Genomic DNA, 21,863 nt, shown 5'->3' with positions numbered 1-21,863 from the left:
AAATTCAAGTACCTCAAAACTGTACTCCAGTAAAGCATCTGAGTAAATGTACTACAGTAATAGTTTCCAGACTGCATCTGTTCTCTTTTGAAACTCTTGGACCGGATGTGCAGCGCCGTGCTGACATCAACTGACAGTTGTGTCAGTCGGTTGGTCGGTGGTGCCGCTGCTGAGCAGAAAAACGGGGAAAAGATTTGCAAATTGGCACCACCAAGAGAACTAAGTCTCCAGTTCAACATAAACTCTCACGAGGAATAAACCCTTTTCCAGGTAAGTTCACTCCGAAACGTTTACGTGGTACATTTTAACTTTTTTACTGTTGCTAACAGTAGCGCTAATGGGCTAACGACAAAGTTAAGGTACTTCCCGATGGGAGGAGGTTTGTAATCAATTATGGTGGTTTTTTAAAATTAGAAATGATTTAACCAAGTATACGCTACTATAAAGGCGTTGCATATATGTAAAATTGAAGTTTAACTATCAAAGTTAATCGTGTAATCGTGTAACTTGGATAGTTGAGGGTGTTAAAGGGTCCAAAGCTGCAGCGGCAACACCGTTAAGTTAAATCATTTTTTAACAAAATGTCACTGCAGTTAATGTCGGACTTTATGCGTTATTTCGTGCTAGTTTAATTTCGGTATTTGCCTCAGGATGTTTCCCCTCATCCGTGTAGTTTTCGTAGGGAGAAACTAGTGTTTCATTGCCTGCAGTGATAAAAAAAGGGCGGGGCGGGTTTCGCAAGTAAAGATAACCTCCTGCTGCATGTCATATCATCCCGCATTGTATGCTTACAACATGACATCATTTACTCGTTTTTCTATTGAGAGATTTGGCTCACAACAGTTGCTGCTGCCTGCTGGCTGCTAATACTCCCTGGTCAGTCAGTGGTGGTTTTAATTTGCGCAGTGTCAGCTAGCTGCCAAGTTCAGTCCTGACTCCTGTAGTTACTGTACATTTGACATAAGTTGCATTCATAGAAAGAAATGTTGGAGCCCTTTTGTGTAAGTCAGGGGAGGTTATTGACTTAGCAACAAGAAATATATCCTTGTCAACACCAGGAAATGAATCACGTGGAGCAAGGACGTGTGTGAGGACGCTCATGATATATCCATGAATCAGTGGAAGTGATCAGTCATCAAAGTCATGCAGCTGGATTAGTTAGACATAGACCCAATAAGGAGATCTGATGTTTTGTGGTTTGTGTTTGTTACTAGAGTTGTGTTGCCTGGGCAAAGCAATTGTGAAAGCTCTGGTTCCCTTTTTTTTTCTGGGGGGCCATGTGAACCGATTTCTTCGTCACAGAACAGAGCTAAACTTAGATTGGGTATTCCAGTTTAAGGTTGAAGGCACTGCTCTCTATTTAGAGGGATCTTTATTGGCACACAAGAAGAGGCAGTTAAAGAGATATGAATCATCACCAAGCAGAATTTAATCGTGTAATTCCTGTAGCCTTGTCAAGACCTGTCTGAATGAGCATGAAGGATTCCCCTCGAAGAAAGGATCCACAGATCTGAGACAGCACAAAGACTGTTTATTTTCACTTCCCAAAATGCCAGCGTGCTATCATAGTATTTGCAGTAGTAAGTAATTTTCAGGCAAATATGTCAAATATTAGCTGATGCTCATCTCTCACATGTGAATATTGGGTTGGATTTCTTCTCTTAATCTGAATAACTGAGTTTTGGGCTGTTTGTTGAACAAGACAAGTGAATATAGTGTGTCTGGGCTTTGGGAATTTTCCAGTATTTTTCCTACAAAATTAGAGTTGAAACGATTAGTCAGTTAACTGATGAGTCGAACAACAAGAACTAAACAGTCACTAAACAGTCATGATAAACAGTCATTTGAGTCATTTGTCAAACACAATTGCCAAGGAAATTATTATATCTAGGAAATTATAATGAACTTTTTTTCTTTGTTTTCAGACATTTCATTGACCAAACGAATAATTAACTGATTGAGAAAAGAAGGGGCAGCATAAGCAATGATGAAAATAATCATTAGTGTAAACAGGCCAGTAATAGCAACTCCTTCTCCTGTGATTTCTGTCTTTGTGAGAGGACTTCTATTGTGTTTAACTGTACACACCTTCTAAAGGCCACAGGGTTAGCAGATGAATTGTGCTTTGTGGCATTTTCCTGAAAGGTCTGCTCCTTTAAAATGCATCACATGAGACACGTACCGCTCTGCATGCAGGAGAGGGGCTTCCACAGGAAAAAGTGTCGAACTCGCCTGTCAGTGACGTCAGGATCTCCCCTTCCCTGTCATGTAATACTGAATTTCCCTCCATTATGTTTGTCTCCACGCTGCTGCCGTGTCCAGTGGAAAATGCCTGAAAGTGTGGAACAAATGTCATTGTTTTTCCCTTGACCATGGAGCAAGGGGGGGTTTTTTTTAGCAAGCGGACCGGTCAGTTATGTCGAGGCTACAGTTGACCTGGTGTTGATGGACCAACGGTTTCATTGTGTGATGTTTTGGAGACTCATAACTGCAGTATGAGGCTCTTGTCAGTGAGCTCTGCACAGTCTGGATAAGTCAGTAATCAAAAGGCTCCTCATTTAAAAGGCTGTATCCCTCCGAGAGCAGCAGCCCTGTGCAGCTGTTGAGCTCACATGAGGAAGGAGGGCAGAGGTGATTGACTGACAGGGAAAGAAAATCAAGGTCACGACCCACAGTTGTCATGGAAACTTATGACTTCCAAGCTTGTGCGCATGAGAGAGAAAGAAGCAAAAGAATGACTGTATTTTTTTTTTTTTCTTCTCTCATAGCTCAGGCGGGATTTAGCAATGTCCTGCTGTGAAACCGCAATATTGAAGGGATAGATCAGCTCAGCTGCACTCCCAGCCTGTGAGATATTGCAAGCGTTTTATGCAACAAAAGAAGGAAATGGAAACAGAGAACTACCTCTTGATGGGGGGAGAAAAGAATCTTAGTCAGATAAGCAATTTTTATGTGATTAAGACATTGGCAAAGTAGTAGAGTATTTTTTCAGCTTGCTTGTTATGTAATCATGATCTTTTCCTGCAACCCCCATGATTAGCATTTGTGCTGATTATTTCAGTTAGTTGAATGTTCTTTTCCTCTCCTGAATTTCAAGTAATTCTCAGTAGGGCTGCAGTTAACAGTTATTGTGATTATCAATCAATCTGTTGATCATTTTTTCAATTAACTGATTGATTATTAGATGTATTTTATATTAGAAAATAGGCAAGGCAAGTTTATTTGTATAGCACATTTCAACAACAAGGTAATTCAAAGTGCTTAAAATAGTTTAAAATGCCCTTTACAGTTCCCTAAAGGTGTCTTCAACCTACACACAACAGTCTGAAACACAAAGATATTTAGTTTATTATTACATAAGACAAAGAAAAGCTGTAAAGCATCACACGTGTTTTGCGTTTTTGCTTGAAAAATGATTTGGAAATGATCAATTATGAAAATATTTCAGCTCTGGCTTATTAATTTGTGACATAGTTCCTTTCCAAGAAAGCAGCAAGTCAGTTCCTCTTGTATTTAAAACCTCAGTGACAAAGTCATACATTCACATTTTGACAAAACCTGTAAGCCATGTGGGTTCTTGCACGTGTTGACAGTCCAGGCAGACAAGGCTGGGAGGTCTCGCTATTTTGCACGGAGCAAATATGACACTTTAACCCTCAGAATAACTCGACTTACTGTGCACACATTTCCCCTTTCCTGCAGTTACTGATTAGCGGGGACCAGCAGAGCCAGACGGAGGCAGAATGAATTGTTGAGATTGTATGACATTAGAGTGGCGATGTCCTTGCTCTGCACTGCTGATAAGAGTTTGTTCTTGATGTAGTGAAGTTTAAATATCCCACATATACACAACGAGTGAGTGATTTATGAAGTCGGTGTGCGCACAGTCTGTGATCACTCAGGTTCGTACGCTGGCACTCTGATTATGTCTTTCAGACACTTATATAAACACACACAGCTTTAGGGCAGGCATGCATGTGCCTGTCACCTGTGCATGCGCTCATCCCTGCGGTTTGTGTGTATCCTGTTTCCTGCTCTTCAGCTCCATTAATGACACTGTTTGTCTGTGACAACCACCAAAGCACTCTGAGAAACATAAACACTGGATGGTGGGAAATATATCAGAAGCCTCCTCTTGTTTTTGTCATGCCATCTTTCCAACAATTTGTACAGCCTGTCCGTCCCTTCGGTCGTCATTATCCATCTCCATTTTGCGCCCGCAGTAAAGGTCACTGGCTTCTCATGTGTCTGGAGCTTAGACATGACTCAGGTCTTCTCGATCCAGCAGCTCAGCACCCATTCATGTGCTTCTAATAACAAACCTGGTCATCTCTCGCTTTTGCTGTCTCACCCTCTGTCTCTCCTCCCTCCCCTCGTCTTCAGTGTCTCACCGGTTGAAGTCAGCCTGATCTATGCAAGGTAGAATACAAGTGATTTGTTTTTGTAAAATGCGGTAGATAGATAAATAGTAGCAGTGTGGGAACTTGCTTAATGTGCCAAGGTTCAGTTTAGGCATGGTAGCACTGAGGAATGCATTTTTCACTTCTATCTTAAGGCTGTTGTCAGCAGCTGAATTCCAGCATGATTAGTACATTTACTTATCAGCCGTTAGTGGATATCATTGTTGAGTTTGATTACATAATCTCTAAGACTGTAAAGCCCCCTTCAGCCAATCTCAGGAAAAATCGAATAAGGTGTTTCTGCGGCCTTGATGAAATCATGCATTTGTGTTTGATTTCCACTTCATGTTTAAAGGGCAAAAACACAGTGCAAGCGAGTAACATATTCATCCAACATTCTCCACATATTCCCCTCATTTCCATGTGTTTTTCTTTTTTTTTTTTTTTTTTTTTTGCTTTGTGCAGAGCAGCACACAGTGTTGAATTTTCCAGCGTTCTCTCGTAGAGCGGCCAGCTGAGTGGACTTCAGACCTCAGCTTAGTCAACAGCATTGTTTACAGTTCTGGGTCAAGCCACGTTCAATTGTTTAACGCAGTCCAGTCATGTCCTACAGAGCCAAGGGTGTGCAGATGTTTGTTCCTGTTTGCTGTCGATTACATCAGACCTGGAAAACAACCTTTTGTGATGAAGGAATTCCCAATACTTTGTTGTGGCTTAAGTGTTTCGGAAAGACAAGGTTAATTTCCATTCATCTATGTCGTTATGTTTTAATTTCAAAGCTCAGTTTACAGCTAGATGAGAAAATCCACACTCATAAAGACTGTTTCTCAAAATGTTTCATGTCAATATCTCCTAAAAGCATCAACATTCATCCTAAAAATATCCCTTTATTGATATAAAGGTGTTTAGTTAAACGTTATGTGATATTTGCAATGCCGTCAATCATCTCAGTCCTTCCTTCCTGTGCTGTTTACCAAAAGAGGAACATGTCCACTACTAAAGTTGTCGTTACACATAAGGCCGGTTGCCATGTTTAGAGCAGATATTCGTGGCTCGTTCCATGTGTCCCTTGTGTGTCACCCTCTTGTGCAGCAGCACAGGGATGGCTGAATGAAGAATATGAACAGCTGGTAGGGAAAGGCAGAAGGGAACAAGAGGACAACCCTGATCAACCCTGATAATGTTTTGTGGACGTGTCATGTGTTTTTTTTTTCTTTTGCATATACACACTTCTAGTAGAATTTGACTGATCGATCTGTGTCTCATCAGTAATCACTTTGATGAATGATCTCCTTGAGAATTAGGCAAACCACACAGTACATTAATATTAATGCTTATGGAGGTTTGAGGCAACAGAGAAAGCTGGACTTTTGCCCAGGTTTGTATACAGTGTGTGTTTATTTGTGTAAGCGGCTCAAAGGTCTTGGATTCATAATTATTTCAAACCCGACAGGAGACAGTAAACAAGCTTGAGATCTTTTATGAATGATATACAAGCAGAGCCTGGAGATGTATTAATATATTATGAATATATTGCAGTAATTGCAATAACATATCATAATATTTTAATGTATCTAACAATCTACAAGTAAAAATAGTTCAAAATGCCTGTTAAAATATCCCAGAACCCAAAAGTTCTCCATCAAATGTTTTGTTTTGTCCAAAGAGTCCAAAACACTAAAAATATTCAGTTAACTATCATTTATAACAAAAAACAGCAGCAAATCCTCACATTTGAGCAGCTGGAACCAGTGAATCTTTGGCATTTTTGCTTGAAAAATGAAACGATTCATCTGTTATAAAACTAGATAAATTTTCTGGGGATCAACTAATGAGATGTTGACCCAGCTTTAAATATTTTAAGTATTGATAACATTGTGAAATAGCTTGAATGTTGTATGTTCCTGTTGTTAAAGGCCGTATTGCAGTTCAGTGATGTAATGTTTTGAGCTCATTAAAGTGTGTCTGGTCTGTCTCATTATCTTCACATGAACAATATAACGATATGAGTCAGCAACATCGTGATATTTGATGCGTCAGTATCACCCTCATATATATTACATGCTCTACATACAAGATTACATCTGTCATTCATTAGAAAGCAGAAGTAAAATTAAACATCTGGTTTTCTCTAGAAGCAGTGACAGATAACATCTGCTGGTGTGTGTTTCTGGCTGTTTGACTGACCTGATTGTAAACTACAAACACAGTTAAAGGAAAGATTGTTCATTTGCCTCCCGTTCCTGCAGCGACCACAATACTACCCTCTGTCCCAGTGTCGCCCTGGAGGGCACGGGCCACTGACCATTGACCAACACACACACATGCACACAGTCACGCTCAGAGCAACAGCCCTCATCGTTGCTTGTCAACTGAAAGAGGCTCTGTTCACACTTGGCACTAAAAATGCAGCTTGTGTGATCCAATCAAGTGGACTGCTCCGAATCATGGATGGGAATTTTGTCGGATATTATTAACGTGTAACTGACTGACAATCAGATAAAAATAAAAGAAGGGATGAGTCAGTGATGGAGAAAGAGAGACTCACATGGCTGCATTTGGGCCTTTTTTAATTGTTACTAATTATTAAATCGGAAGAGACTGTTTTTAATGTCAACAAGCAGTTAAGCACCCAACCTGACGAATAAATCCTACTAAACTGTGGGTGTGAACGAACTCATAATACTCAGCTACACAGTACACGACAAGGTCAAAACACAACAGGCTCAAAACAGGGCAGCTAAATTTAAAAGGACACGAATCCAAGTCTCTTTAATGTGCCAATCATACACCAACAAATGGCTCTAAATATTTTATTTAGATTTTTAAAAATGTTTATTAACTGTTAACTATCACATTATGTTTTCTTTACATTTTATTTAACATGCAGTGCTGCTTCAAAGCCATCACCACACTACTAGAATAAATATCTGGGAGGAAACACTGAATCTTTTTTATTTACTCATTCTTATAGTCAAATTTGAATATATTGAGTCTAGAAATACTGTTTTTATTTGTAGAAAGTAAATTCCCCAAATGATAAATGTTGCTTAAACTCTCAAATTCACAGAAAAAGTACTGAGTATATAAGCTCAGTGTTGTAGCTGCTGTCATGACTCAAACATAGTCAGAAACATATGTTGTATGTAACGTGAACACAAAAGCTCCTCTGAACGGATTATTAGCCTGTTGAACTCTACGTATAGCAGAAAAAAACTCCTTCACACAGCTGATTTGTTATTGCCAAACAACAAATATTATAACTACTGATTATGTTCTTCATCACTTGATTTATCAGTTATCCAACTAATCAGTTAATCATTCTATTAATTGACATTTACACACATTGAGTTGTTGAAAATTATTAATTTTCTCTGGAATGACAAATGCTTCTTCTGTGTAGAAGTATTTACTGTTTCACCAGAGATGCAACCAAGCTGGAAGGTAAATTCTGATCTCAAGTGGTCACTTGAAGTGAATTCTGGACGAGTTTTGATGCTGCAGTTTGTCGCAGCTGGTCGTCGACACAATCTGCACATATATGGTTACAAGATACCAGATCTGAACAGGAGCAGCCGCACTGTAGAGGAAGAAGAAGAGGCTCCCCAGCTGATGGGAGGACGAGACGAGGAATGAGAAACTGAGCAGGGAGGAAGAGGATGGAGGAGAGGAATGAAGGGGGATGAATAAAGAGAGACTGTTCAAGGGGGGCTGTTGAGTTTAGAGTGATGGACATGAGGAGAGAAGAGGGTGAGGGGTGGGGGGGGGGGGGCAGGGGCATTAACAGAGGACTGTCTGTCGTAGCAGTCTGAAGGAAACGGAAGCTGCCCCGCTGTGTGTTTCTTGACAGTTTCTTTTTCTCTCCCTCTCTAAAAGTCACTCATGCACCCGCAGAGAGATAGAGAGAGAGAGAGCTGCAAGAAACCGCTGTGGTTTCAGTTTGCCATGTGTTGAGGGTGGTGAGATTATAGAAATGGACGAAAACACTGCTGCCTAGATTATCAAACCAAATCACACTCTTCCACTGCCCTCCTCTCCCCCTCTCTGTAGCCGTCCTCTGAACTATTTCTTTCTTCCTCATAGTATTCACCCTCTTATCTGCGTCTCATCCACAGCAGTTGTCTCTTAAGGAATGTTGTTGTGACAGCGTGATAGTGTTATCGTGTTTCAGCTGTTGGTTTCATTGTACACGTAGAGAGACAAAGTGTAACGGACTGATTCAAAGACGCGTTTCCCTTCCTCTTTGTTGCACTTACAGTATTTAGTGTCGCAGCTTTCTTGAATGTCAGCTTATCTCTTGGTTTATTTGAGCAAAAACTTAATCAAAGCTGGGAAAGGTTAAGCACTGTAATACATCTTGATAACATTTATACTGTATGTATGTACTTAAAGATGTAGTTTTTGATCAGTTCTTAGATCATTTCAAATGTGTTTTTTGAATTTTGCAATTGAAAAAATGTTTTCAAGAAGTAAGAGAAGTTTTTACCTCTCTTTACAGGCTGAAAAAGCTGCAACTGTAACACATTTTAAGCAGTTTTCTTTTTTAAATTCATTAATTAATTTACACAATAAAATAAACAATACAATAAAATGTCAAAAATAATGAAAACTGCCTCTAAGACACCAGATTAAAGTGACTCTTACAAGAAAACTAAACTTAAATGCCATGTCAAAAATGATCTAATTACTGCAAATGGCGCCGCTTTTGGAAAAAACAGAATAAATCAATTAAAAGACTATCAAAATTACAGCTGATTCATATAAATACATTAATTGTCAATTAATTTGTTAATTGAACAAGTGAAGTATTTTAATACCACCATAGATGTTATACTAAACATTCCTTTACTGAAAACAGTTATTCTGGTAAGGCAATATGATATTATTAACTTATTTGTATTAATCATATTCAAATATGTTTATTGATTAATTGGGCTTTTCTCATTTGTTTCCAGGCCCTACACACTGAGTGTAACTCAGGGCAGCAGCGATGTCGGGCTCCTACGATGACTCCATGATCGATGTGTCCAGTGATAGTTTCTGGGAGGTGAGAAGCTACCAGCTCTTACAGCTCTTGCGTTATACTACAATGGAATAAATCTGTTGAATATAATATTGCTGCAGAATTTTTTAAATAAGTGAACAATCAGCAGCACCTTCAAGGAAATCTTGTGCATACTAACTAACCTTTCCCTGTCTTTTCTGTCTGTGTCTCTGTCGTTGGTTCTCAGGTCGGTAACTACAAGCGTACAGTGAAACGGGTAGACGATGGCAACCGACTCTGCAACGACCTCATGAACTGTCTTCATGAGCGGGCGCGTATTGAAAAGTCCTACGCTCAGCAGCTCACAGAATGGGGCAAACGCTGGCGGCAGCTCATAGAGAAAGGTAGGCAACAAAAAAAATACCAAAATTCTTTCTTTACAACGACTCTCTTTTATAAAACTGCCAAAAATTTTGAAAAACAAGACATAATTTCATTTAGGACATCAGCTGTGGTTGAAAATAGATTTAGTGATTATGCTCTTAGCTCAGTAAGTAACTGCAAAATATTAGTAATGTATTTCCTGGACACTGACTGGTGAATAACCTTTGCCTCAGGACCTCAGTACGGTACCTTGGAGCGGGCATGGTCTGCTCTGTGCACGGAGGCGGAGAAGGTGAGCGAGCTCCACATGGAGGTGAAAGCGGCGCTGATGGGAGAAGACTATGAGAAGCTGAAGAACTGGCAGAGAGACGCCTACCACAAACAGATGATCGGCGGCTTCAAAGAGACTAAAGAGGCAGACGACGGATTTCGCAAGGCTCAGAAACCCTGGGCCAAGAAACTCAAAGAGGTGTGGATTTCAGACTTCACATGAACTCATATGTAGCAAACTATAAACAGTCCCCACAAGCAAGTCATTTTTCAACTCAATTACAGCCGAGACTATCAATTTTACCCTTCAGTCCACATGATCACATATTACTGACTCACCATTGTTTTCTCTCCATGACGACCTGCTTACTAAACAACAGAGCAGAAGCGCCATTATAACCTCTTAGTGTTGCTCTTGTTTGAGAAACCAAATAACCACCCAGTTATCTTCCATTTCTTTGACTGTCAGCTGACAGGAAGGAAACTTGTGAGGGGTTTTTGTAGGCAGACGAGCACCTCTCTTGGTTCAAAATCAGGTCAATGTATTTCCCACTGCGGATTTCATTCAAGCAGCCTGTTTACTTGGCAGAACACACATTCCTTTCCATTTGTGTACATTTGCGTTTTAAAGTATGTGTCTGTTCAAAGCCGCTCGCCCCTTTTGCATCCTCCAGGCTCCTTGCCCTTATTTCCTGTGTGTGATGTCACAAGAGGGGGCGGTGACATCCTGGACTTGTGTCATTAAGTAGGGACAGAACAATACAGTTTTGTAACCATAGTGATATATTGATCTGGTGGACGACAGGGAGGAAATGAGGCTAATTAACTGGACGAGAAAATGGGTAACTGTCATGGGTGATGTGGACAATGTGTCAATAGGGACACATACATTCATTCTAAACTGGATACAGTATTTGACCAGACATGTCGTCCTAAGCCGTCATTCATGTGTTTTTAGTGGATTGACATTTCGTCCTGTGCCTGTTATGTCAAATTAGCGAGGACAGGCTGTTCTTGTTGTATGTTAAGTGTCCTCTACTTGACCACATGATTTGTACAATAGGGACATGGCCGCTCTGGCCTCAGCCCAAGTTACACTGGGCACTGCCCAAGACACTCACATGCTTCCTCATCTCTTATCTGCTAGACTTTAAATATGAACAATGAAATAGAGGAGTGCTGTATTCGTCCTGTCATAAATGCATCACACATGAAACTCATCAGGCACGATGAGTGTACTCTCCTTCCTCATGTGAGTCTCCTACTATATGTAAAGTGTCATCGGGATTTTTCCATTCATTTCGACATCAAAGTGTCTTGAGCCTCAAATTATCAAGTTTCTTTACATAGGATGTTAATTGGAATGATTCCAAAAATAACAAATGACACAAACTTAGTTTTTAGGTACAGCAGTGAACATGTGCTGTCAATGTTATTAATAAAAAGAAATCAAATGTCCTCAGTTCCTTTAAAATGGCACAGAGGCAGCAAAATTTATGCAAATTTGAAGAAGAAAGAAGAAGATGGATGTGTAGGACTGATAACATGTTAAGCTGATTATACTGAACTTCTTAAAATACAATGTTTGCATAATACAGAAATACATAATACATAAACGTTTTTTGTAAATGACTGTTAGGGACGGTTAAGATTGTGTGTCAGCCACATGCAACCAATCCACATTACATATAGTCACTTTCTCAATATCATTCCATCAGTGACATTCATTTAGTCATGGTGGGCCATTTGCTCAGTTTTTAGTCCCACTGCAATCATGTTACCCTGAGTTTAGGTATCAAAATCAATATCTGGAGAGAAAAGGTTGAGTCAGTGGATTCCAGTTGTCCAACACATTTATCCAAAAAGAGGCCTAAAAACTGAAGTCAGCCATATGTAAAGTGAGACTCCAGTGTTTGTTTGCGTTGCCTAAACACTGAAATCACATTAAAGCAACGGTCGTAAATCAGCATAGCCTACTGATCATCTCACTGAATGTTCAGGAATTTTTAAAAAGATTTGTTACAATATACAATACAATGCAAGAGCCACAATTGGCATTAGATCTTTATTAAAACAGATTAAATACTGCATGTTTTTTAGTCATTTTGAGGCTTAAATTAGTTATAACAATACATTCTTTAATCTGCACATCTTGCTCTTAGTTACTTGGTTATACGCAGGTGTGGTGCTAGTTCCTGTATTTTATTTTATTGGTGTTGACGATGACGGTGGTGGTGATGGAATCCACAGATGGAGATGATGAAGAAGTCTTACCACTCCGCCTGCAAAGAGGAGAAGCTGGCGGCCAGCAGGGAGACCAACAGCAAGCTGGAGAGCAACAATAATCCCGAAGCCCAAAAGAAGCTCCAAGAAAAAGTGGAGAAGTGTCAGCAGGAGGTGCAGAAGGTAGGACTTTTAAAAAAATGAGAATGATATACTGCATACTATAAGACCATCTATCATGAGAGCATTAATTCATGTTTTTAAGTGTGTTTTAATTGTCTCATCTTCATCCAGACTAAGGAACGCTACGAAAAATCCCTTGAAGAGCTCGACAAGTTGACCCCTCAGTATATGGAGAACATGGAGCAGGTGTTTGAGCAGTGGCAGCAGTTTGAAGACAAACGCATTCGCTTTTTCAGAGAGCTGTTGCTAGAGGTTAAACAGCACCTGGACCTCTCAACCAATCACAGGTCAGACATTATCTAGAGGGACATTTAACTTTGCCTTCATGTAGACTGAGGCTAGTTTTCAAAAAATTAAAGGATAAAAAGATAGATGTGGGTATTGCAGCTGATTAGCATGTCTGTGAGAGATGCTCGACATTTCCTGAACTGCACAAAAAATAAAGTACTTCCTGTATTTTCTTCGTAGATTCCAGACAGTTTATCACACGCTGGAAGACACAGTCTCTGCTACTGATGCTGAAGAGGACCTAAAATGGTTCCGGTCCAATCACGGCCCCGGCATGCCAATGAACTGGCCCCAGTTTGAGGTACTATACTACTTGGTTTATACTAATAAAAAAAGCAGAAGAAAAGAGAGGGAAGGCTAAAGGTTTGATGTGGGAAAAAATGGAGCAGGACCATCCAGAGGGGTTCTCAAGAGGCTCCAAAAATGTTTTCCTGTCACAGACGCACATTAAGTCATGGTGCCTCACTTTAGTTTATCCAAGGGACTCTTAAGGGAAGATTTTTGTTGCTGCTGACTTGAGGATATACGGTAACAGTCTGTATATATTATTTAGTGAGTTAATTATGAATGAATTACAGTCCTTACTTATATTTAGATGCCTGTCATCTCCTCTTAAGGACTACTGATGCTCTTCCAGGCTCAACTGTGAGAACTACCAGCCGAGAGGACCAGGAAAATTGACTTAAAAGTGATACTTAAAAATGCCTCAGGGAAAAAAAAAACACCATGTTACACTTAACCCAAGAAGGAGTTACAGCCTAGTTTAGTTTTTTTTTCATTGATGTATGCTGTTTGGCAGCAGGGATAGAGGTAAATCTATCCTCAGCGGTCAGAGTGGCAGTGAGAGGGATGTAGTTTATGTCATGAACCTAGCAGAAAGTGAAATAAGAAAATAAGGGGAAGGGAGGCAAAGAGATGCTGCATGCGCTTGTAATGCTACAATTTCTAGTGCTGTCAAGTGCTCTTGCAGGAATAGATGTTCCAGCAGGGCGCCTTCCTCCACTTCTATCATCACCAGGCTGTTTTTCTTTCTCTGTGACAAGATACATACCAAAGAAGTGAGACGAAGTGAAGTGAGATACTTCCGACAGAGTAGATATCAGCAAGAAACTTGAATGAATAATGAGTTTGTGTTCAAAAACAACACGGCACTCTCCTATCTGAATTGTTTTGGAATCCCTGAATTACTTTGCTGATATGAGTCACTGCTACATTCACAAACTAACATTTCTGCAGCTACTAGGCGTGTACTCCACAGTTTTAAGGATCAGACTGTATTGTTCGCATTAACCCTGTTCCATACCTGCTTCCCTTTTCCCCATGTCTGACAGAATTTGGACCGGGCCCATCCTCGCTCCTTTAAGAGAAGGTCCATTGTAGTGAGTTCTGCATGGGAGGGCTGTTCTGTCACAGCAGCCATGGGGAGGGGAGGGGGCGATCCTTTGCACATTATAACTCTCACTCCTTACTGCTTCCATTCGTGTGTGTGTGTGTGTGTGTGTTTGAGGTGGTTTTTATCTTTAATACATGTGGCCGCAAATAATTTAAAAAAAAACAAACATGTAGAACTACAGGATGTTTACATACAGTTCCTTTTCCTGGATAACAGAATTACTAGAAATACTCTGTACTACTTTTAACACAGCTCTGACTTTACGCTCTTTTCTAACCTTTGAACTCTGACCCCTCAGTGGCCCCCATCAGTCATTATTCCTACCCATACGAACCCTGCAGTGTGTCACATGATGCCAACACGGCCCATCAATGTCACAGGGTCTCAGAGGTCATTAGCCAGGCATGAACATACACCTTTTGATCTTTTAAGATTGAGACGCCTGGTAAGTCCGAGGGGTCAGACGAGGACCAGGGAAAAAAGCTCTGAGGTCATCATCTGTAATTTAGGAGGGACATTACGGCCGTTGTCTGAATTATGTTAATTTATTTAAGACTTCTAGCTCCAACATAAGATTGACATCATGCTGCCATGTTGTGATAGTTACTGGAAATTTCCACCTTCATTCAAATAAGCTTTTAAGTTAATTATTAAAAATGTAGGTCTGGTTAATAAATTAAATCAATCACATCAATAAAAAAAATAGCTATACTATATCTGTATACAAACATAATGGCCTTTACTATGACAGTGTTGCTGTCATTTGATTGGACCATCTCTCTTCTGCTCCGTTCTCCCTGGTTAGCCTCTGGTGGAGGGGAGACTGCCTGGTGCTGTGTTTCTTTCAACAGGTGATGGATTTGCTGTACATGGGTTCATTTGATCCGACTTACACCGTGCTGTATAAACACACATGCATGTACAGTTTGGAAATCCAGAGTCAAGTGTCACAACCTGGAAAAAAAACTGTTCCACTGATTTCAAACTGTGTTGAAGTGTGTGTTTTCCTTTGCTGTGAGATGTTCTCCCGCTACTATAAACCAAGCTCAACCACTCCAACAAGCAGTCAGAGGTGCAGTATTTGACTGGAATGTGTGTGTGTCCACTAGGACTGGTCCATAGACCTGAACCGGACCCTAAGCAGACGAGAAAAGAAGAAGCCATCAGAGGGCGTCACACTGACAGGCATCAGTCAAACTGGGTCAGACCAGCCTGTTCAGCCTGCCAAGACCAGCAGCAGGTAGATATCTGATCACTCACTGACTCACTTTTTCTGTCTCTAACAAACACATAAAGTTGAGCATCTGTTCTCAGTGCACACACACACTCTCTCTCTCTCCCTCCTTAATCCAAATTTACAACATCAGATAATCGAGTGCACCACACATGGCATCTTCCCCATCAGGAATGCTTGTAAACCGTTGCATAAGGGAAGCTCCGGGTGTGACGTCTAGTTGTACGGCTGTTTCCCCAACAACAGTAAACATTTTCATACAGATTGTTGGGAAAGAAGTTGTTCTCAGGAGACTGGAATCCTCTGGTGCATAGTTGAGCACGTGCCAAAAAAAGTAATGTGGAAATATTACTCTCACACTCTGAGACAATCATTGCATGAATATTAGTAGTGGAAAGTTAAAAGAAGGAGGGATTAGCGATCAAATTACACACCTGCACTTTATCCAGCTAGTTTTTTTTATTGGAAAATGTATAAAATGAAACCTCAGATAAGTACAAGCAGCAGTTCTCAGTCCTTTTAAAGCGAAAAAAGCCTGGAAGACATCCAATATTGATTTTAAAAGCAAGATTTACAACCTTAATTTAAATTACTAATGATAGATAATGGACTTAAATTGCTCTTGTCAGGTTTACAACTGTTTGATGTTTGATTGGCAGTTTTTAATTACATTGTGTAATCTTTTTTTAAAGCCAAGATAAGATAAGAACTTAGGTGCCCCTGCAGAGAAACGAGCTCGGCTGTTGTGGCAACAGCGTTAAGGGCATAACAGTAGTTCATGGAAACGACAACAAACAGCTGATTAAGATGATAACTAAAAAACATTCACCGCGCAGAGATGAATATGTAAAAATGTGAGTTTCTATGTGTGTCATATTTATCAGGATTTAGGTGGGGTTGGATGTCATTTTCCTACTCTCTGTGTTTGAAATATTATAACTTTTCACATTCCTTTTCAGCTTCGTAACGAGTGAATTCAATGCACAAACACCTGTCATCCGCTCATATCTAGACATCAGTAGGAAGTCGTGTGTGTGTGTGTGTGTGTGCAGAATATCATGAGAGCGCTGGAGGAGCGTGTAGAGGAGTCAACAAAGGGAATGTCAAGCACGGGAAGCATTTGACCTCTTAACTAGGGAGAGTTGACTGTCAGAGGGGCTGCCCCTCTCCTCCCTCCCTAAACCAGCATTAACCACACATTGTTTTCCTGTCATTTCCTATATCTGTGGGCGTGACTGGTGAAAAGTGTGTATAAATACTACGAAGCAATTTGTACGCAGACTTCTATCATTATGTAGTCACAGAGGGTTAAAAACAGACTTATCTTGATTAGTTTCAGTAGTTTGTTTTTTTTTATCAGCATCAGAACGGCGACACTCATTCGTATTAACTTATCTTTCTCCCTATTTGTTGTCTTAGGCTTGAGTGAACATAAACTTGATAAGAAGTTAATAATATATTTATATGAAAACGCATACAACTAGGTTCATACTCATGAGGTCAAGTTTGTTTGTTGACTGAAACCATCCAAAGTTACAGACTCCCATCAGAACCGTGTTTGGTGTAATAACTCCTCAGGCTTTAACTCAGCAAGCATGGCATGACTGTTCAAACAAAGGCGTTCACATTACTCCGCTTCACGCTCTCAAGGGGCCGGCTGATAGCTACTCCTGTTCATGCTCCAATACTTGTGTAAACAGGGAGTAGAAACCCTGTGTTTCCTGCGATACAGGTGGAGAGCTAGCACAAGTTTTTGTTCCTTGATGTGGAAAGTTGACAATGGTGGCTTATAAACTGCCCTCCCGCGACTTGTTCAAACAGATTGTGCAGCTACATGACCCGGAGCTGACAATAAACTGTTTGATGTGTTTCTTCTTGGAAGTGATGTTTTTATAGCGTTGTATTAATAACGATGTGCCAACGCCTTCAGTGGAAGCATCTACACGCAAAACAAGTGTCAGCGTTGTCATGGTGTCTTTTTTTTATCTGTGTTTATAATTAATACTGTTTCATATATACCTTGTAACAAAGCCATCATTACAGTTTGTACTGTTGCTATGCATGTCAAGCTTGCTGCCCTCACACACGCAGTTGACAGTGATAATGAGGGCAGATTAACCATCAAAACCATCGTCCTTCATGTCAAACATAGACGGACAAAAATACCCTCTCATTTCCTCACAACGACTGTCTATTTTGCCAGCTGAAAGATTTTATCATTGTTGTAGCTACCTAATTTAGCAAACATTAACGCCATCTGTTAGCTGGAAACTGTAGTACATCTCCAGCTGAATTTCTTCCAGCTGATTTGTTTTAAAAACCCTTAAGTAATTAGCTTGATGGCTACATACATGATATAATGCTAAAAGACTGAGGCTAACCCAGATTTAAAATCCTCACCAGTTGATAAACCATGTTGGAAATAAAGAAACAGCATTGTTCTTGTAATGCAGTGTTATGAAAATCTTCCAATGCCTAGTTACGGTTGCTAAGGTATGACTGGATAGTTGCTGTTTGGGGGAAAAGTTATGCAAATGGTTGATTGAATGTTTAAACTCAGTACATTCTTGTTATAAGAGGTCAGAATATGAAAACGTCCGGCTTCATCACTCCACAGCTCACTTATATCACAGGTGTTGTCATTTAACGTGTGTGTGTGTGTGCATGTCAACAACCCATCTCTCACTGTGTCCCATATTATCAGCCTGACTGTGCCTACTAAAACGGCGCCGGTGGGCACGAACCCGTTCGAAGATGACGAGGATGAGGAGGAGGAGATGGCGGTGGAGCAGCAGACCACAGTCAACCACATCAGTGTGAATAAAGAGGAAGTGAAAACGTTGGTGAACAGAAGATAATGCTCTGCGCACCTTCCTGCCTCTTTTTTTTTTTTTTTTTTCCTGTCTGTTGTTTCATGGACCGCCCGTCGTGCATCGTCTCTCGCCTTCCTCTGTCTTTGATGTCAGTTTATTTTGCTCCCTTCTCCTTCTCTGCATCCCTCTCTCTACTCCCCTCAGGTGGCAGGTTGTGTTGCTCTGCATGGTCTCTGAATGGCATTACACACACAAAACAGACGTGTGTCGCTCTAACAGTGCCACACCTGGCAGAACATTACATGTCGTGCGCATGGGGGCGCATGTCTCCGCTCTGGGAAATCCATTATGTTTCTGTCTTACAGTCAGACCTGAATATTGACACACATACACTCATGCACATGTATAACATATAGATCGGTCATTTATATCACTTTAAGTGCAATTAATTGGCTGTATAATTTAAAAAGAACCCTGAATAAAGTATGTATTAGCTTTCAATTGCTTAAAAGTACAGTTTTGATACAGATATCCCATCATACTGTATTGTTGGCATGAATTCAAATATTAACTGAAAGGAAAAAACCACAGTGTCAACAGTACGTTTGCAACAAAAGACAGCGAACAGGTCTGACTGTAAATCATTTATACTTGTGCTGGTGTGCATTCACTGTTTTTGTTTTTTTTTCTTTCAACTTTGTGTCTGTCTGAGCCAAGTTCTCTTCGGTGTTTAGGTGGCTCCCTCTGCTGGCCGTTGAGGTTAAACTCCAATCATGCATTCAAAAACAATGATTTTTTTTGTCTTGCTTGTTGCCGTATTGTTCTTATGCCTCTTTTTCTTTTTGGATATGTTGTCATGTTTTGTTATGTTGCATTGCCTTCCCTCAGCAGCGTGTGCACTCTTAACATGAAGTTCTTGATCTTTAGCAAATTCATTTATCATTCTGCTTTGTAGCATTGATGCCTGTAAATAAGCATGTTTTCCACTCACTTAGCCTGAACTTGCAATAGGGATGTTTTCAGGATGAATCACAAAGCTGGATTTGGAGATGCATTTTGGCTTTTTTTGTATGTTTTGATTGTATTTAACTTGTATTTATTTTTCTCGCTTTTTCTAACTTTGATCTTTTGTTCCTGCTTTCGCCTGGCATGCTGGATTTGTCCCCACTGGTGTTTAAGGCCCTGAGATAAACATGACAATGCGTTCTTTCTAAGCGTCTGTTTTTCGTTTGTCTGTCCAGCGCCAGCAGTATGGAGAAGACTCCCGACTGGTCAGACGAAGACACGGGTGTTAACCCTTTCTCAGCCAACGGTGACGGGAATCCATTCGAGGACGAGCCGACTTCTCCGGTCATATCTGTGGCTGTCAGAGCCCTGTATGACTACGAAGGACAGGAGCAGGATGAGCTGAGCTTCAAAGCAGGTACGCACCGTGAACAGTATGAAAGATGCTTTTTACTGGAATCCAAACACTCATCAGTCTCCTCTTGCTTCTCCAGGGGATGAGTTCACCAAAATCGGCGAAGAAGACGATCAGGGCTGGTGCAAAGGTCGGCTCAAGGACGGACAAACAGGCCTCTATCCCGCTAACTACGTGGAAGACATCCAGTAATAAATTATGACAGATTGAATGAATGTGAAGAAGAAATGTGGGGTGATGAGAAATGACAGTGTGGCTGGAAACAAGAAGACTCTGCCTTACTTACCTTTTTTTTTTTTCTCCCTGTTTGTGAAGACTGGACTGTGTGTGGGGAGAAGCACAGATAAGAGAGGTTACAGATTATATTAAAAGACCACTTCAGATACTGTTGCTTGCTACACATAGACCCTCATAGAAACTTAAGTGCAAAAGTTGAACTGAAACACAAAGTTTCCAGATGATTCCAGGTGAGAGAAAAAAAAAATTGCTGTCAGTGTAAGATATGTTACTCAGAGCAACAGTTGTCTTACAGTCCAATTTATGCTGTTACAAAATAGCTAATCAAGTATATATTAGATAAGACTCACTAAACTGTATGTGTGAATTTATATATATATAGTTTAAAGAAACACTGGGATAACAGTGACAAATTGTCTTGTTACATTGCAGCCTTAATATGCAAGCCACTATGGATTCATTAAGGGAGATGACCCTCTTTATAACCATAATTATCTTATTTTAGGTTTGAAACTATTTCTGGAGCTCTTGTCTGTTAGAATCCAGTCCATAAATGTTTATCATCTGATCTTTTGGACCCAATTAGTCAGATTTAACTTGATTTTAAACTAGTGCTTACATTTTTCTGTCATTCCTTTTCAGGGTTTTTTTTTGTTTTTTTTCCCATTCAGTTCATAACTGTTGTGGTTATTTAATAAGGAATGATTAAGACCAGTAGAGCCTTATCCTGACGTAGCCGTCGTTTAGTTCACAGTGGGCAGGTTTCCTCTAGTCACTGCAATTGAATGTATACTCACTGATTGTATTTTCTCACCTATTAATTGTTCACTTGTGCCGATGTTGGATTTTTTGCGACCACTGACCCGTTCCCCCCCTGAGCAACTGTCCTCAAGCCTTATATAAAAAAATCTCTCTACTCTCTGTTGATTGTAGATTGTGTTACTTTTTTTTTTTTTTTTCATGCAACACTGAACATTTTTCAGAAAGCTTATCTCACTTGAAGCTCTGTGTTTTAAGTCTCTGACTTGTTTTTCATACGTCAAGTCATGGGAGAGTATTTTAGTGTCTTTTGAAAAATATATATTACAAATCAAGCAATAAAACTCACACAGCCAAGTATGTTGTTATACATGCGTGTAAATAGCCAGAATTCAACATATAAGAACAAATTAAGCATCGAGATCAGATGATTTGTAGTTGGAAAATCGATGATTTGTTAATTTATGATGCAACAAGGGCTTTTCTTCTACTCTTGTTCGAATGCTGTGACTGAGAATCAGTTTGTACAAAAATTGAATGTTTTATGGCAAATATCCCTTGAATCTCTTATTTTGTTATATTTGTACATATGATTATTTTTCCCTTTGCAGAGGGCCATACGCATTTAATTAATCAACAAATTCCTTGTGAATAATTTTTAAAAGTCGTTCTCTCTCAGCAGCTATGCCATGAATTGATATACCTGATTCCATATATGTTTTGATCATTAAGTATTTTGTCAGCTTGCCTGTTTGAAGAGGTGAACTGCAGGCTTTTCACTTGTGCAAGCTCCAAATTAATTAATTGCATAGTGTATCAATTAAATCATTAAAAATAAAAAAAAATGCTATTTGATGCCTTCATTCTGTCGTCTCTAATAATAGTGAGAAAGGAGATGTTTTGCCATGTTTTCAGGGCACGCTGTCATCAGACACAGCAACAGCTGTACTTGCACAGTAAGGTTTGTAAATGTTGTCCCACAACATAATAAAAGAATTTATTGGAAAAATATTTTGTCTTTGTCTTGTCTGTAACAGGAATAGAGTGCTGACATTTCTTATGTTACGTTTTTTCTCTAACTTACAATGAGATTTGCTGGATCTAATAAGAGTTTGAAATCTTTTTTTATTTTAAATCTCCTTGAAAGGTTTTGAACATTTTTATGTATTTTGTGCAATTTTATACTTCAATTTAGTTTTTAACATAAAGGACGGGTTCACAATTTTTCAGGTCTGTTAAAACAACAGTCAGGAAATAGTTTTTTCTTGCCATAAT

General features: G+C 39.8%; 1 protein-coding gene across 4 annotated transcripts; it reads left to right on the top strand.

Annotated features, from left to right (window-relative positions):
• The first annotated feature begins 116 nt into the window (after positions 1 to 116).
• pacsin2 (protein kinase C and casein kinase substrate in neurons 2) lies at positions 117 to 21,599 on the top strand. 4 transcript variants are annotated; one of them, XM_042403355.1, is made up of 12 exons: positions 117 to 270; positions 9,356 to 9,447; positions 9,632 to 9,788; positions 10,002 to 10,237; positions 12,289 to 12,444; positions 12,556 to 12,731; positions 12,913 to 13,033; positions 14,064 to 14,111; positions 15,235 to 15,365; positions 18,064 to 18,198; positions 19,414 to 19,595; positions 19,672 to 21,599. In XM_042403355.1, the coding sequence occupies exons 2-12, from the start codon at positions 9,391 to 9,393 to the stop codon at positions 19,782 to 19,784; spliced, it is 1,512 nt and encodes a 503-aa protein (XP_042259289.1). In that variant the 5' UTR covers positions 117 to 270; positions 9,356 to 9,390; the 3' UTR covers positions 19,785 to 21,599. The 4 variants fall into 4 exon arrangements, with proteins under 4 accessions (XP_042259289.1, XP_042259290.1, XP_042259291.1 ...); XM_042403356.1 differs by lacking the exon at positions 14,064 to 14,111; XM_042403357.1 differs by lacking the exon at positions 18,064 to 18,198.
• The last annotated feature ends 264 nt before the right edge of the window (positions 21,600 to 21,863 follow it).

Source organism: Thunnus maccoyii, chromosome 23 (genome assembly GCF_910596095.1).
Source record: "Thunnus maccoyii chromosome 23, fThuMac1.1, whole genome shotgun sequence".
Taxonomy (NCBI): Eukaryota; Metazoa; Chordata; class Actinopteri; order Scombriformes; family Scombridae; genus Thunnus; species Thunnus maccoyii.
This window is presented reverse-complemented; position numbering and strand designations above follow the sequence as displayed.

Coding starts and splice junctions, on each gene's coding strand:
- pacsin2 (XM_042403355.1), top strand. CDS start 9,391: ATGTCGGGCTCCTACGATGACTCCATGATCGATGTGTCCAGTGATAGT. Junction 9,789..10,001: donor GCGGCAGCTCATAGAGAAAG/GTAGGCAACAAA, acceptor CCTTTGCCTCAG/GACCTCAGTACGGTACCTTG. Junction 10,238..12,288: donor GGGCCAAGAAACTCAAAGAG/GTGTGGATTTCA, acceptor TGGAATCCACAG/ATGGAGATGATGAAGAAGTC.